Consider the following 17,044-nt stretch of genomic DNA (forward strand, 5'->3'; position numbering starts at 1 on the left):
ACGTAGCAAGGAGATCTGTAAAATAATCAGCGTATCCGTGTGACGCAGCTGACACAGAACAGCATACGCTGTTTACTTCCAGCTGATATTCTCCAAAATGGCGCTACAGGGTCGAGGAGACGAAGTGTTGAATAAAGTCTTTTTTTCTTTTCTTTTGCTCACAAAAAGTATTCTCGTGGCTTTGTATAATTGCGGATGAACCCCTGATGTCACGTGGATTATTTTACAGATCTCCTTGCTACGTTTCTGGACCTGGGAACATTTCAGTTGCATTGCTGTCTGTGCAGGGTCTGAGAGCTCTCACATTTCATCAAAAATATCTTAATTAAAAGGTCTTACGGGTTTGAAACGACATGAGGGTGAGTAATTAATGACAGAATTTTTATTTTTGGGGTGAACTAACCCTTTAACATAAAAAATGAGGTGGATTGGTCATCAGTGTCTTAATTTTCAAATACTAATTAATGAACCAATAATTTACGTGGTGTTAGATTTAGATTAATTTTTTTCATACTCCTTGTTCCTGGTCAAAATGACAGACCTACAAAAAATGGGTATACATTTCTCATTATGCTATATTATTACCAAATATCAGATTCGATCTTCTTATCAGCTTGTTTTCTTTCAGGCAGCACAGGTTTGGGAACTGATTGATCGTCGGCCTCATTGATCATTGATCAGTTTTTGAGTGAACAAATGTTCCACAAATAAGACATAAGGAGCATCAGCTCAGATCAGTGATCAATCAGTCCCCAAACCTGTGCTGCCTGAAAGAAAACAAGCTGACAGAAAGAACAGAATCCACGCTTTAATGATAGTATAGCATAATGAGAGGTTCATAAGCAAGAAAGGCTGGACATTTTTGGCTAGGAATACCAAATTAGTAGGATTTCCAGCACAGCGCAAGGGTTCAGAAAAGAAGAAGAAGAAGAAAAAACACTGTGAAAGAAAATATTCTTACAAACATTGTTTCAGTTTATGTTTCCCTAGCCAAAAAAAAAAAGCTGCTTATTTTACACAGTACGATTAATCTTAATGAACTGCATGTTTTCACTGCCGTGTGTAGTAAGCAAGCAGTAGCGTTTCTATGACTATTCGAAAGCAGCTGAGAAACAGAACTCGAGCAAGAGCCCGCGCACCTGCAGCTGATGGAGGCGCGACAGTCCGCGTCTGGAGAGCAGGTCCCAGATGAAGCCCGCGGCGGAGGGTCCCGGCATCTGCTCCAGCGTCTTCACCTGGCGTGACGCAGCGCACGCGATGACGTCAGCCCAGCGGTCCGCACACCTGAGCAGCGGAAACGCGCTCCTGCCGGACATCTTCAGAGCCTGCGGCAGCATCCTTCGCAGGACGCTCGTGCAGCGGTCCCCTGTTTATAGCGAGACTTCCACGCACACCTTTCCTCGGCTCAGCCAATGGCGTGCGGAGAGCGCCGACGCCCCGCCCACCGGTCCGCGGAACCCTCTTCAGATGAGCAGCGGTCGATGGATCCATATATCGATGAGTGATGGAGTAACTGGAGAGTGTATTGTCACGAATCATGAGATATTACGCACGCTGTGGTTTACTGATCTGCTTGATGCCTGTGATAGTCGCAGGAGGCTATGATGAGAGCTGGCTGATGTCCAGCCTGCTGTCTGTCTGTGTGGGGTAATACATCAACAGTACTGAGAAGCAGCGCCGGTCTCAGCTGTGCAATGGGACAGATGGCAGCAATGCAATGCTCTTTCACAGAAACCCGATGCTAGAGAAGCATATCTGCTGGTATTAGTGTGAAATAGAGAGAGATTTTTGCTGACCACATTAGAGCCATTCCTACAGTTTGGTGGATTTGATGTAATATATATATATATATGCATCATGCACATGTGAATTTGAATGCAAAAGGAAGAATGAAAACACTAGTGATCTCAAGACAGATCCAAACATAACATTCTGTCTTCCCTTCCTTCCACAGCAGGAGGTGAGCGTTTATCATTGCTGACGCTATAGACTGGGTTTCGCCTTCAGGAACGTGCTATATCCACACAGCCGAGCTGCTCAAGGCTTGCATACAGTGTTACAAGAGCAAAGATCAGACTGATGTCACTGCCGTGCCACAGAACACCACGAAAACACCCGAACGGGTCAAACTAGAGCCTTTGCTTTCTATGTATAGGAATATGGAGTTATGTGGAGGGAAGGTCAAAGGTCGAACCAAGAAAAGAGCATTCTGAATGTCCGGCGAACCCACCTGAAGAACACAGGTTCGATTAGTTTCTTCTTGCTCAGGTTGATTCTGATTCATTTAACGGGAGAGAAGAGAAATAAAATACCTTCAAAGGCAACATGTGATTAATGAACCTTCTAGCTACTTGAGCACGTAATGCACGTGCAAAACTTTAATGGCATCAATATCTCTTCAATTAAAAAATGACTAGAAAGTGCATTAGAAAATATCGACGGTAGCAACATGCTGTATCCGAAAGATGTCAAGAATGAATCTATGGCGACGCTCTGCTGCCACACACATTCTTTTTTCCACTCAATTATGTCATAATAATGAGATCAGAAATTAAAATCACATTGGTTCCCGTTAAAATGACATCTTTTCTCATTAAAACGACATAAAAATGATGTTTTATCATCATAAAAGATATATGGTTCAATTACGTGAGCGAGCTAGAACACAGGTTCGATTAGTTTCTTCTTGCTCAGGTTGATTCTGATTCATTTAACGGGAGAGAAGAGAAATAAAATACCTTCAAAGGCAACATGTGATTAATGAACCTTCTAGCTACTTGAGCACGTAATGCACGTGCAAAACTTTAATGGCATCAATATCTCTTCAATTAAAAAATGACTAGAAAGTGCATTAGAAAATATCGACGGTAGCAACATGCTGTATCCGAAAGATGTCAAGAATGAATCTATGGCGACGCTCTGCTGCCACACACATTCTTTTTTCCACTCAATTATGTCATAATAATGAGATCAGAAATTAAAATCACATTGGTTCCCGTTAAAATGACATCTTTTCTCATAATGAGATGCTACGTCGTTAAAATGACATCTTTTTCTCATTAAAACGACATAAAAATGATGTTTTATCATCATAAAAGATATATGGTTCAATTACGTGAGCGAGCCAAGCGATTGTCCGCACTGCTGTCTCCACAGTCCTGAGATAAACGAGGATCTGCACGCTGCTGAAGTTACTGCAGGAAGGATCATAGAAATACACTGATTTAAATGTTACTGTTTTATTGTAGCAGCATGTTTATTAGGATTAATCTGTCTACAATGTAATGCTATCCAGTAATTGCACTCAGACCCAGAGGATATAACTCATTTAAGATGATCAGAACATGGAATATTTCTTGCTTTGAATGACTTAAGTTTGATTTAACACCACATAGAAATAAGAGCAAAAAGAAATAAAGAGAAATGGCAAACGGTTTATTTCATTATCATTATTATTAGCCTATTATTATCATTCTTTCATTCTGTTTGCGAAACGGAAAAAGGAAAATTAAGCTGTGTACATACAATTTTGTATTTTTTGTTTGTGGGTAAAAAAGAGCTTTAATATTTGTTTCGCACACAAGTTTTTTTTTTTTATGAGATCATTATGTAGTTTTAACGACATATCTCATTATTATGAGAAAATATGTCGTTTTAATGAGAAAAGGTTTCATTAAAACGACTGTCTTGTTATTACGATTATACAGAAGGCTGTCCCTTTGGTGGAAAGATTTAGGAAAATTCATTTTTCTGGAGTGAAACTGGTTATATAACATTTTTCAGACTGCCTTTTTTCATGATCTAACTTGTTTTGTGCTGCTGCACTGTAAAAACTAAAGGTTCCTGGAGGCACCTTTTGGGTTTCTTCACATTGCCACACCAGCGGAACCCTCTGTGGAACCTATAGGCACTCTTTCAAAAGGGCCGGTTCTCTGAGGAACCTTAAAGATTCCTGGAGGAACCCTATTATTAAGAATGGTGGTAATATAAAAAATGGTGGTGATATTAAAAATCTAATTTTTTTATTCCATGGTAGACACAGACTTCCACAGAGAATTGCTCATGACATCCCAGATCATACCAGCAAGTCAAGGATTTGTGATGTTGCTCATACAAAATGCAAGTGACAGAAATGAATCTCTTGAATTACTACGTGTATGTAATATAGGAGTCACTCCTGAATATGCAATGCAGCTCAAAGCAAGAAACATGACACACTGCAAACATGAATGCAGTCATCATTCCTGTAAAGAACTGAACTCTGTGTACAAATGAAATAGTAGTGTCAGGCTGATTGAGCCGCGGTGTGAACACGCATCTGATGTGATTCATGAGCAGCAGGAGCTGAACTGAACGCGCCACGTTCTCTGCTGCAGTATTACAGTGCCTGCAGTCAGCCTGAGAGATGATTGACCATCAGACATGTCAAGGATCCTGCGGTCTGAACGCATGTGTGTTTGATCTCAGGAGTGCTCGCATGTGCAAACATTTACTCTGTCATTGCTCAGGTACATGTGACCATACGAACATGCGTGTGCTGCAGCGCGTATCTGGAAACAACAATCTCAGCCACTTTGAATTTGGAATTTGCCAATGCTCTTTAAAGAATAGTTAGCCCAAAAATGAAAATTCGCTGAAAATGTGCTCACCCTCAGACCATCAAGATCAGGATGAGTGTGTTTCTTCATCAGGTTTGTAGAAATGTGTCACTGCATCAGTGTCTCAGCAATGGATCCTCTGCAGTGAATGGGTGCCGTCACAATAATCCACACCACTCCAGTCCATCAGTTAACATCTGGAAAAGACAAAAGATGAAACTAATCCAGCATTGAATCTAAATCCATAATAACGCTTCCTCCATCTCCTGTTGTCTCTTGCATCAGTATTCAGCCACATATTTGTTTAGAGCTGTTTTGGACTGTTTAAACGGTGCTTGATCTGTGCAGATTTCTCTCCTGATTCAGAGCAGAGCACTTTTTCACTGGAGGAAGAGTTATGGATTATGGACTTATTTAGATTTAATGCCGTTTCATCTTTTGTCTTCTCCAGATGTTAACTGGTGGACTGGAGTGCTGTGGATTATTGTGATGTTTTTATCAGCTGTTTGGACTCTCATTCTGACGGCACCCATTCACTGCTTATGTGAGCTTGTTTATGTTTAAGCTCACTTGTATGAAAACACCACAGAAGCCTCATAATGACGCTCTCAGTACTGACTCGATGTGTTCAGCAAACTCAAAAGGATCATAAAGTATGCGTTTATGTGTATCCATATGAAAATAAATAGTTCAGACACAAGAAACAGAGAGGCACTTAATATAATAAACATTTAATATAAAGAAAATGTCAAGAACAGTGTTTATTCACATTCGCAAATAACATTTTGCTTGCTGTTAATCAAATCATCGGAAATAAAAGCGATTACAGAGCGCCGGCTTCCTTCGAGGAGCGTCACGTTTGAGGATCTTCCACTCTGCGGAAAACGGCTAAGAAATTCTTGCCTCCGTTTCTCTGAACCTTCTTTCCCTCCTCCGTACATGTTCCCAGGTGGCTAATGATGAGGTCATCAGCCTGCGACGCAATCAGCCCATATATCACGTTAACCAACCCGACACACACACATATAATCACAGCCATAATCTTGTGCTTTAATACGATTACTGTGCCTAATAAACGAGGTCTTGGGTCTTAAGTCGTTAAAAGACAAACCGTCAGAGGTAAACGTACCAGTTCTTCATCAGACACTCTGCAGAAGAGAGGATGATCGCTGAAGTGTTTGACGATCCAGTCGTGAACCTCCTCAACATCAGTGTTTGTGTACACTAAACCCTGCACGGCAACACCAAGATGAACAGAAAACACATTGAATGACCGGCCACCACACGTTCATGCACTGAAAGTTTTAAAGGGGTCATCAGATGTTGATATGATTCTTTAGGATCTTAATGAAAAGTCTATAACATACTTTGGGTAAAATTTCTCAGTGGTAGTGTAAAACAACACCCTTTTTACCCTTTCAAAAACAGCTCTGTTTTCAGCAACCCGTTTTGTTGCAGGTTTCTTTAAATGCTAATGAGCTCTGCTGACCCCGCCCCTCTCTGCCGTGGGATGATGAGCCGTTCTCATGAGCCACGGAACTTGCTAACTAGCACATTATTAAGACAGGCGATTTGCAAAAATGCATAAAAACCCCTTATACTCACTTCTTCTGTAGGTGAAGCTGGATCACAAATGATTTGCGCAAACATAGACACATTTATGTAGATCGGTGGCGCATTCCCTTCAGAAACAAACGTAATCCACTGCGTCTTCAGCGGCTCAGATGTCGGGAGTAAATAACGACTGCTATGTTCATTATTACATCCAACAACAGAACACCTCAATCGCTCAGGAGCCATTCTGCTCCGGAGTCTAAACAATGGCGGACTGATGACAGCTCACTCAGAGCGAAGCTGTGATTAAACACCAGCGTCAATCAACAATCGTGGGAGGGGCCTGGGTCTGTGTGACGTCACACAGCCAAGAATCTGAAATCGGCTTGATTTGAAAAAGGGGATATTATTTATAGAGATTCAAAAAATACCACCAGGTGGATCTTTATCATTGTAGGGTGGTTGTGTACACACTGCGCAAACACATTTTTGTTCAAACAACATGTAAAAGTGCATTTTGCATCTGATGACCCCTTTAAATGAGAATTAATTTCCCTGCAGTGCAACAGAGCCGGTTCAGGACGTGCACACATGACACACAACTCCACATCGCTTCATCTCAACTATTGATTTGACTCTTGCCCAGCACATTTTACATGAAAATCAATGCCGTGGTCTTGCCTTAAATACTTTGAACTGTAACAGATTTTCCTGACAGAGGGGGTCAAAATAGCAGCACAGCAAACATGGGATCTTATCGGCCGTGTCATTGGCGTTTACTCTGTAGACAGCGCAGACAAAATAATCAGAAGATAAGATTCTGGGAAGTAACAGGTTTTCAGCAGCCCGTTCGTTCTTACCAGCAGTGGAAAACTTTATATGACGTTAATTAAGCCTCCATTCACTCAACATACCTCATCTTACCTTTGTCCTCACCGCTTCCATCTTCACTGTGGCCAAATCTCCATATACATTGCTGAAGTGGCTCTTCTGTCTTTCTCTGAGCTCTCCAGACGTCTGCTCCCCCCCAGCGGGGCACAGCACTCAGACTGTATTAATAACCCACCTTCACAAAACACAAGCCTGGCATTGTTCTGTTCTCATCGACCTCCCCCAGCGCCATTACACACACACACACACACCTTCACAGAGATGTGCACACACACGAGAGGCCATATAGAGATAATATGACAAGACTGACACGTTTCCTCTCATTCCATATGTACAACACTAAGGTAAAGCAAATAAATAAAAATGGATGCTCTGCGTGGCCTCACAAAGAGCATTTACACATTAAAGGACTGAAAGCTATACTGCTCTGACTGCGGGGAGGGAGGTGCTTTCAGGTCAATGCTGCGGGGTTAATTAAGGATTTAAACTGGTGTAAAATGTGCTGGCAATTAAAGCCTTGTGCTCAACATCGTGCATTAATTTGCTTTAAATGGCTCATTAAAGAGGAAAGTGTTCTTACCCCGACTCTGAGTGTGTACGCATACTCCGCCAGTAACGTAGGGCTAATAATGCGCCACTTGTGTTTGGTTTTCTTAAAGTGTGGATCCGGAAAGAGAAAGAACATCTTGCTGAGCTGCAAACGACAGAGAAGAGTTATTTGTGGTTTGTGGAACTCTACAGCTCTTTGTGTCACAGCGTGAACCAATGTGAGGGAAGACAGTTGCTCAATTCAGAACTGCATACTATTCTGACAATATCTTGGTAGCACTTTATTTTACAGTCCTGTTCCACATGTACATACTAAACAATTGTTACAGATATGACAATAACTTGGTAATAACTAGGTACTAACCTGAACCTGCACCCAAACCTAACCTAACCTCATGTTATCTTATGTTACCCAGTACTTTCTTAGATAAGCACACTAGGTACAAGTAAGTGCACATACTATCAAATAGAGCACAACCCATAACTTTCTAATGGCAGGAATAGTAAGAGTATACAAAAAAATATATATATTTGTAAAAATGTACTACCAATTTCTGAGTAATTGTTACAGATATGACAATAACTTGGTAATAACTAGGTACTAACCTGAACCCAAACCTAACCTAACCTCATGTTATCTTATGTTACCCGGTACTTTCTTAGATAAGCACACTAGCTACAAGTAAGTGCACATACTATCAAATAGAGCACAACCCATAACTTTCTAATGGCAGGAATAGTAAGAGTATACAAAAAAATATATATATTTGTAAAAATGTACTACCAATTTCTGAGAGAAAACTTTACAAATACTTACAAGGTGTCACACTGATTGATTTATTGATTGATTTTTTTTGTATACAGTCACTAGGACCCATTTCTTAATACTTATGTCACTTTTTCAAAACTTCAGAGTGAGCACAACAGCAGTCTATGCGGGCTAAACTGTGAATCACTTATTGCTTTGGCACAAAATGCATTCAATAAAAACATCTTTCAAAACACATGAACCGTTTTCTCACTTAGACATAACGCCAAAACTCAATGCACCAACAGGACTTTTCAAAACTAAAAGAACAAAAGTTGTTAAATAAAAAGCGCCCATCCATAAAAAAAAAGTGTCTCTCACGGCTCCGGGGGGTGAACAAAGGCGTAGCAAATCGATGCGTAAGAAAAATATCCATATTCAAAATGTAATAATCACTTCAATCTAGCTTGCGCTCGCTGTTGTAAACGGAAGCAGCTCCGGGCTGATGACGTATGAGGTCAGCTTTGCGCATGCGCCGCTCAGAAGTCGTGTGAGACACTTTTTTTTATGGATGGGCGCTTTTTATTTAACTTCTTTTGGACTGATGCATGCAACACACACTGAGTGGCATTAAACAGCTTGAAAGATCAAAGACAATTTTTTATATAATTTCGACTGGATTCATCTGAAAGAAGAAAGTCATATACACCTAGGATGACTTGAGGGTCAAAAAAAAAAACTTTACGGAAAAGTTTGCTTCAGTTGGTAAACACCTTCAAACTACCATTGGTCCGTGGTGATTACATAACAGGTGGGTGTGGCTCCGGGGCTCCACCCTCTTTGACTTGGAAACTTAACGTTGTTTTTCATATTTAATACTTTTCAGTTGTTTAGATTAAAGCTATCTATCGTATTAAGTGTTGTATACATAACATGACGTGATTTGACATTTTCTAGAGCGCTGAATTTCAGAGCTGCTGCAAACATCCACATCACTATGATCAGATGCTTTCTTTGAAGTTTTCTCACCATTTTTTTGTTGTGTTTATTTTATTGTGTGGAAAGCGTATTTACATAATCATCTAAATGCCACTCTTAGAAGGACGGCATCTGGATGTTCATTAACAGTACATCCCTGCACAAGTATTTCCACACTCTAAAAAATGCTGGGTTCAGCCTGTTGGGTAATTTTATTGGGTTGTTTTTAATATTTTCCCCCAGGTGCTGGGTACTTTTTATGTAACCAAGTTGCTGAGTCATTTTTAATGCTGGGTTATTTTTTTCCCTACCAAACCGCTGGGTTGAGCCTGTCTTCGACGAATAACGCAAACAACATCCATGGACAAAATACAAGACAAATTGAATTTATTTGGGTGAACACAGCATAGTTTACAATATTGCATACATTTAAACTCATTTAACAAGCATTTTAGAAATAAAAAAGGCACATTTAAAAGTAGCATTTTAATTTAAGTGATTTCTACCATTCTCTGTAATCGCTTTTTACTGAAATAGTGCTAATTCTCATGCCGGTGTGTCGCCGATATCTGAGCCGGTGAAGGGCTGCTGTTCGCAGAGGAAGCATGAAGTTAGAAGGAGAGCTGCCTGGAGAGATATCCCTGGTCTGCCCTCTCCACATGGAGCCAGCTTGAGGAGGTAGCACTCCCGGATGGGAAAGCTGGAGGCCATATGAGGGGGATGATGCTTGGGGGGTGAGTGGGGGGTTGTATGTGACTAAACAGCCACCTTCCCATGTCATCATCCCCACCCTGTTCCTTAGATTGCCCCCTTTACCAGGTTCCCAAAGGGAGTAGGTGTGAGAGAGAAGCAGGGAAGCAGAGCAGCTATAAAGAAGCTGCTGTCCCTCGTGACCCAGACTAAAGAGTGGAGCAGAAATTTAAGCTATTGCTCCTCCTGTCATGCCGCTAGTAGTGATGGCTTGTGCTCTAGAGTAGGAAATGGTCAAACTTTGAAACATTTTGCCCACTGATCACCAAATGAGTCCTAGCTGGCTGTCATCATGTGAAGACTGCCAAGTGGGAATCACTGATCAATATCAACAGACGCCACATGCAGCACGATTACCCAATCCACTGCGTGATCTGCACACTACTGTCAGCATTTCGGCTCACTGAAGCCCATGCAGACGTGTGAGGGGGTTGTGGACTAACCTGCTGCTCGCCTGGAATTCCCCCCTTTCTGAGCTTTTATTACACTCAAGACCACCTTGCGCTCCTGCCGTGGCCCGCAGTGGGGGAATACAGCCGTTCCCCTTCACATCAGCTGCTAATATTAGAATAACTCTGCACACTAGTTTTTATTAGGCAAATAAATAAAGACAAACTGTAGGATAATTACTGGGAGCAGCAGGGCCTCTGGCTGTCTTTTTAGGCCCCATTTCACAAGGTGGAAAACACACTATGATTTAATTAAGGCTTTACTAAAAGAAAGCAGCAAGAAGGCGCTGTAAATAGAACTGCGTGTTTTACTTCTGGTTTGTGCACGTACCTTTCATGCCAAAAGCCCTCCGGCTCTGAAGGATCATTTCAGTCTCATTCATTTCATCCTCTTGTCATGTTCAGGTGTGGTGATGGTATTATTTACATCCCTGAGACACTGACATGTTTTGGCTTCGGTGGTGTTACTGATGTTCGAGCTATGAAAGACTGTGCATCTCAACGCACAGTTATTGCAATTTAATGATGCATGATTGAAGTCAAGTGAGGCTATAGGCTCACTAGTGGAAAAAAGTAACTACACAATACTGTGAAATGTTAAAAAAAGAGACCTTTTTAACTATTGATATTAATCTTATTCAGGATATAAGCCTGGCATTTTCTACAAAATAAATATGGCACAAAGCATTTTAAATGGGTGGTTGATTGTGATTTCATTTTTTTAAGTCCGGCTCTGAAGGATCATTTCAGTCTCATTCATTTCATCCTCTTGTCATGTTCAGGTGTGGTGATGGTATTATTTACATCCCTGAGACACTGACATGTTTTGGCTTCGGTGGTGTTACTGATGTTCGAGCTATGAAAGACTGTGCATCTCAACGCACAGTTATTGCAATTTAATGATGCATGATTGAAGTCAAGTGAGGCTATAGGCTCACTAGTGGAAAAAAGTAACTACACAATACTGTGAAATGTTAAAAAAAGAGACCTTTTTAACTATTGATATTAATCTTATTCAGGATATAAGCCTGGCATTTTCTACAAAATAAATATGGCACAAAGCATTTTAAATGGGTGGTTGATTGCGATTTCATTTTTTTAAGGTTAGTTAGTGTGTAATGTTGCGGTTTAAGCATAAACAATATCTGCAAAGTTACGAAGCTGAAAGTTCAATGCAAACAGAGATTGTCTTTTAAAGTTAAAAAAAATAAACTAACACTTGCTTTCTAATATTTTTGAATTCTATCCGTTTTCTTTTCATTTATTATACAATTAACAAAAGCAAAAAGACCTCTACCACTAGCTTGCTCTATTCTTTTTCAAGTCTATCCGTTTTCTTTTTATTTATTATATTATTTTAAAAAAACCTTGCTATGCGAGCCGTGTTAAGCTAACTGAGACTTGTCACAGCACTTGCGTATCATTGCTCTTTTGTTGATTTTGATTGCTTCCATTGTCCTCATTTGTATGTCGATTTAGATAAATGACTAAATGTTAAATTTTATGTCAGTTTAATGCCTACAGTTACGGCTCGTAGGGACTAGAACAAGCTTCTTCTCGGGTTGGTGACATCACAAACCCTGAAATTTACATAAACCATCTGCTTTAAGAGAAGAAGAGTTGTTGCCATGCCATCAAAACTAGGGGTGCATGTAAAAATCTGTTCATATATGAATCGCGATTCTTTCTTCTATTGATTCTAATGGATTCACAAGTTTCAAAATCAATGTTCTAAAGCAGTGGTTCTTAATCCTGTTCTTCACGTCCCCCTGCTCTGCATCTCTCTCTCTCTCTCATTCAGATCATCAGCTCCCTCTAATAAACTGTGTTCCGATTATACACTTTATGTGTGTAGACAGACAGATATTTTTCACATAGCTACAAGAAGCGTTCAACATGGACACGCACACAGTTGCCGTGGTATAGAGCAATACTTGCTGTCAAACACTTCTTACTGTTTCAAAAATGCTACAATGCAATCACGTATTCTGCTGTATTAAAGCTTTAATCAAGATAAAACCGTATATTAAAAGCTAACAGAAGCAGTAGCATTTACAAATAACAGTGCATCTAAAAGTATGAAACAAAAACAAACAAAGAAACCATTAATAGCCGTGCTTGCACAGGTTCTGTGCGATCCTGTTCGCTAATATCCTCTGCGTCTCAATCGGGCTCAAACTGGTAAGTAATATTGACGATTGTTTATAATACAAACGGAGCACATTCTGAGCTGAGGGGCGTGACGTTTCTGGACTGCACTGGCGGTTTCTGGCCAATCACAACACACTGGGCCAGCTAACCAATCTGAGCCCATTGTGTATTTCTGAGGGAGGGGCTTCACAAAACCAGGAAATCATCAGAGCGTTCATTGGAGAAGGGACAGAGCGGTAGTAGAATAACGGTAAAATATGTAAAAAAATAATGCGGTTTTAAAAAAAAAAATTTTTTAAACAAAGCATTAACATGATAGACTGCACCCCATAAACACAATCAAGCCTAGAACAAAAAGCAGTCAACAACTCCTATAAGAGCACAAAACAACATTCAACATCTTCGTTAACAGCAGAACAATCATGTAGGTACAACAGTCGAGTCAAATGTGTATGTTGGAAGAAGGTTTGATAGGCATGGTCACATAAGAGCGTGGCAACCTGAACCAGATGCTAGACTGGACTGTCTAAAAAGGAAGAGATGCTTAATTAAAGTCACTGATTTAATCACTACTGACCAGGGGTGTAAGGTTAAGCTAACTGAGACTTGTCACAGCACTTGCGTATCATTGCTCTTTTGTTGATTTTGATTGCTTCCATTGTCCTCATTTGTATGTCGATTTAGATAAATTACTAAATGTTAAATTTTATGTCAGTTTAATGCCTACAGTTACGGCTCGTAGGGACTAGAACAAGCTTCTTCTCGGGTTGGTGACATCACAAACCCTGAAATTTACATAAACCATCTGCTTTAAGAGAAGAAGAGTTGTTGCCATGCCATCAAAACTAGGGGTGCATGTAAAAATCTATTCATATATGAATCGCGATTCTTTCTTCTATTGATTCTAATGGATTCACAAGTTTCAAAATCAATGTTCTAAAGCAGTGGTTCTTAATCCTGTTCTTCACGTCCCCCTGCTCTGCATCTCTCTCTCTCTCTCATTCAGATCATCAGCTCCCTCTAATAAACTGTGTTCCGATTATACACTTTATGTGTGTAGACAGACAGATATTTTTCACATAGCTACAAGAAGCGTTCAACATGGACACGCACACAGTTGCCGTGGTATAGAGCAATACTTGCTGTCAAACACTTCTTACTGTTACAAAAATGCTACAATGCAATCACGTATTCTGCTGTATTAAAGCTTTAATCAAGATAAAACCGTATATTAAAAGCTAACAGAAGCAGTAGCATTTACAAATAACAGTGCATCTAAAAGTATGAAACAAAAACAAACAAAGAAACCAGTAATAGCCGTGCTTGCACAGGTTCTGTGCGATCCTGTTCGCTAATATCCTCTGCGTCTCAATCGGGCTCAAACTGGTAAGTAATATTGACGATTGTTTATAATACAAACGGAGCACATTCTGAGCTGAGGGGCGTGACGTTTCTGGACTGCACTGGCGGTTTCTGGCCAATCACAACACACTGGGCCAGCTAACCAATCTGAGCCCATTGTGTATTTCTGAGGGAGGGGCTTCACAAAACCAGGAAATCATCAGAGCGTTCATTGGAGAAGGGACAGAGCGGTAGTAGAATAACGGTAAAATATGTAAAAAAATAATGCGTTTTTAAAAAAAAAAAAAATTTTTAAACAAAGCATTAACATGATAGACTGCACCCCATAAACACAATCAAGCCTAGAACAAAAAGCAGTCAACAACTCCTATAAGAGCACAAAACAACATTCAACATCTTCGTTAACAGCAGAACAATCATGTAGGTACAACAGTCGAGTCAAATGTGTATGTTGGAAGAAGGTTTGATAGGCATGGTCACATAAGAGCGTGGCAACCTGAACCAGATGCTAGACTGGACTGTCTAAAAAGGAAGAGATGCTTAATTAAAGTCACTGATTTAATCACTACTGACCAGGGGTGTAAGAGTTCACAAACATGACGGTTCAGTACCTCAGTTTTGACGTCACAGTTCGGTATGATTTCAGTACAGGGGGAGAAAAAAAAACTAAACAGGTGTTGTTGTTGTTTAAAGGGGTCATATGATGCGATTTCAATTGTTCCTTTCTCTTTGAAGTGTTACAAGCTCTTGGTGCATAAAGAAGATCTGTAAAGTTGCAAAGACTAAAGTCTCAAATCCAAAGAGATATTCTTTATAAAAGTTAAGACTCTGCCACGCCCCCCTAAAACGGCTCGTTCTAACACGCCCCCACATGTCTACCTCACTATGTGGGAAGATTTCAATGTTCTTTTTAGCAACATCATATGACCCCTTTAACTAAACAGTGGTTTACTGAATAAATTTCTCTCTTTACAAATTCAATTATAATTGAAATTTTCCTAGGGATAAAATTCTACCTCAGCTTATGGTCTAAAGCAGTGGTCGCCAACCCGTGGATCGCGATCGACTGGTAGATCTTTATCACTGTCCCAGTAGATCCCGAAAATAACAGTAAAATAAGTACAAAAAAGCATTACATTTATGGGGTTATATTAATGTATCACTGAAGGGAATTTTGATGGCAATGGCATTCCTCCGTATAAAGCGTAGCTCTGCTTTGTTTACAGCAAGAAAACGCTATGGTGCGGTCGGTTCATAAGCAGTGTTGTTCATGTCCTCAGGTATTATCAAGTAACAATATATAAAACTGAAAGTTCCACTTGTGCAGTTGTTAAAACAATGCTGTATTTGTTCGGTTCACATGCGTACCGAACCGAAAGACTCATACAGAAAATTTACGGTACGAATGCGTGTACCATTATTACATCTCCTTCTGCTCACACCGTTACAGTTTTTTTTTTGGTCCATCTCCATCAATTGCAGTTACTCAAACACATTCTGTTCATTACAAAAGCATCTGTCAAACTGGAATTTGAAACCAGATCTGCTGCACACCTTCAGATGTGCTATCAGGATTATGAGGATCTGATCCATGAATGAGACGAGATGCAAGCCACTCTGCCGTCAGTATCAGCTCATAGTACTGGTGGAGGACAGAAAGAGCTTATGGCCAAATGAGAACACCATTCAAAATAAAAGAAAGAATCGGCATAAAAGGTCAAATGATCTGATAATTGAAGAGACGCGCTGACCGTGATGGTCTTCAGAGGTCTATGGAAGCTTGTCTCCATCATGGGATAGAAAGGGAATTGCAACTTTATATCGCACCATTCTGACTTTTTTCTCAGAATTACAAGAAAAGTGTTAATTGTGAGATATAAACTCTGATGAACCAGAAGACTACTTTTTGTGGATTGTTTTTGCACCCACAGCAATCACACCTCTTCGGGAAAATGTGAAAGTGTTATGGTTTTTGAATGACACGAGGATGAATAAATGGCAGAAATGGCATTTTTGGGTGAACGATCCCTTAAAAGAGAAGTGCTGCATTTGTGGCATTCACTAACAGAACTGATGAGGGAATAATAAAACCGTTTAACACACTTGAGAACTTTGCAAAATGACGAAACTGAATGCATTTTGTACCAAAGCAATGGATACTTACACAAAGTTTAGTCAAAAAACAAAACACTGGACTGTGTGTGAAGGTTTTGAAAATGTGTACCATGTATTGAAAATCGATGTAATCGCCTGTGAACAAACTGTACAGTTCAGATCATTTTGTAGGTCTAAATCATCAGTGTGATTTCTGCTGGTTGACAGAATTATATCGCACTAGTCTGAAGTTACTCTTGTGGATATTAATATTTTACTCAAGGTAACTGCAATAATTTGCACGTTAACTTCAATCTGATGACTAGAAGCACAAGCAGACTCGCACACGTTTGATTTCAATGATACGCATGAGCAGGGGTTAACTTGGGATTTTTTATGTGCTCTGTGGTTTCCGGCTTTTGCACATGTGTATGCAAAGCCTACAAAATCAATTAACAAGTATATTGTAATTATATTGTAACAATTAACAATGTAAAATATAACAAGTTGAGAGAGCTCTCTGTTATGAGTTTCAGACGAATCCAGTCAGAGTTATATAAAAAATTGTCTTTGATCTTTCAAGCTGTTTCATGGCACTCAGTGGGTGTTGCATGCATCAGTCCAAAAGCACTTAATTAAAATGCGCCCATCCATTAAAAAAAAGTGACTCAACACGGCTCCAGGGGGGTGAGCAAAGGCCTTCTGTAGCGAATCGATGCGTTTTTGTAAGAAAAATATCCATATACAAAACGTAATAATCACTTTAATCTAGCTTACGCTCACTGTTGCACATAGATGCAGCTCCGGGAGCATGACGTATGAGATCGGCGCTGCGCATGCGCCGGTGAGTCTCGTGAAAACCAACGTTTGTTAACAGGAGCAAAGGAAGCAAAGTTTCCTTACTTTAGCAAATGAAAACC

At 40.1% G+C, this 17,044-nt stretch overlaps 2 protein-coding genes across 2 annotated transcripts in view; both read right to left on the reverse strand.

Annotated features, from left to right (window-relative positions):
* The window catches only part of cyp27b1 (cytochrome P450, family 27, subfamily B, polypeptide 1), an 11,427-nt gene extending 9,856 nt beyond the window's left edge, over positions 1–1,571 (reverse strand). Inside the window, exon 1 of the mRNA XM_016246277.1 lies at positions 1,140–1,571. Within this exon, the coding sequence (XP_016101763.1) occupies positions 1,140–1,337 (198 nt within the window). The 5' untranslated portion in view covers positions 1,338–1,571. The remainder of the gene's footprint in view (positions 1–1,139) is intronic.
* Positions 1,572–5,314: 3,743 nt separating this feature from the next.
* mettl1 (methyltransferase 1, tRNA methylguanosine) overlaps positions 5,315–17,044 on the reverse strand; it is a 26,135-nt gene continuing 14,405 nt past the window's right edge. Inside the window, exons 4-6 of the mRNA XM_016246278.1 lie at positions 7,624–7,737; positions 5,728–5,829; positions 5,315–5,571 (exon numbers count right to left, since the gene is read on the reverse strand). Coding sequence (XP_016101764.1) covers positions 5,452–5,571; positions 5,728–5,829; positions 7,624–7,737 — 336 coding nt within the window. The 3' untranslated portion in view covers positions 5,315–5,451. The remainder of the gene's footprint in view (positions 5,572–5,727; positions 5,830–7,623; positions 7,738–17,044) is intronic.

Source organism: Sinocyclocheilus grahami, unplaced genomic scaffold, assembly GCF_001515645.1.
Source record: "Sinocyclocheilus grahami isolate Dianchi unplaced genomic scaffold, SAMN03320097.WGS_v1.1 scaffold792.1, whole genome shotgun sequence".
Taxonomy (NCBI): Eukaryota; Metazoa; Chordata; class Actinopteri; order Cypriniformes; family Cyprinidae; genus Sinocyclocheilus; species Sinocyclocheilus grahami.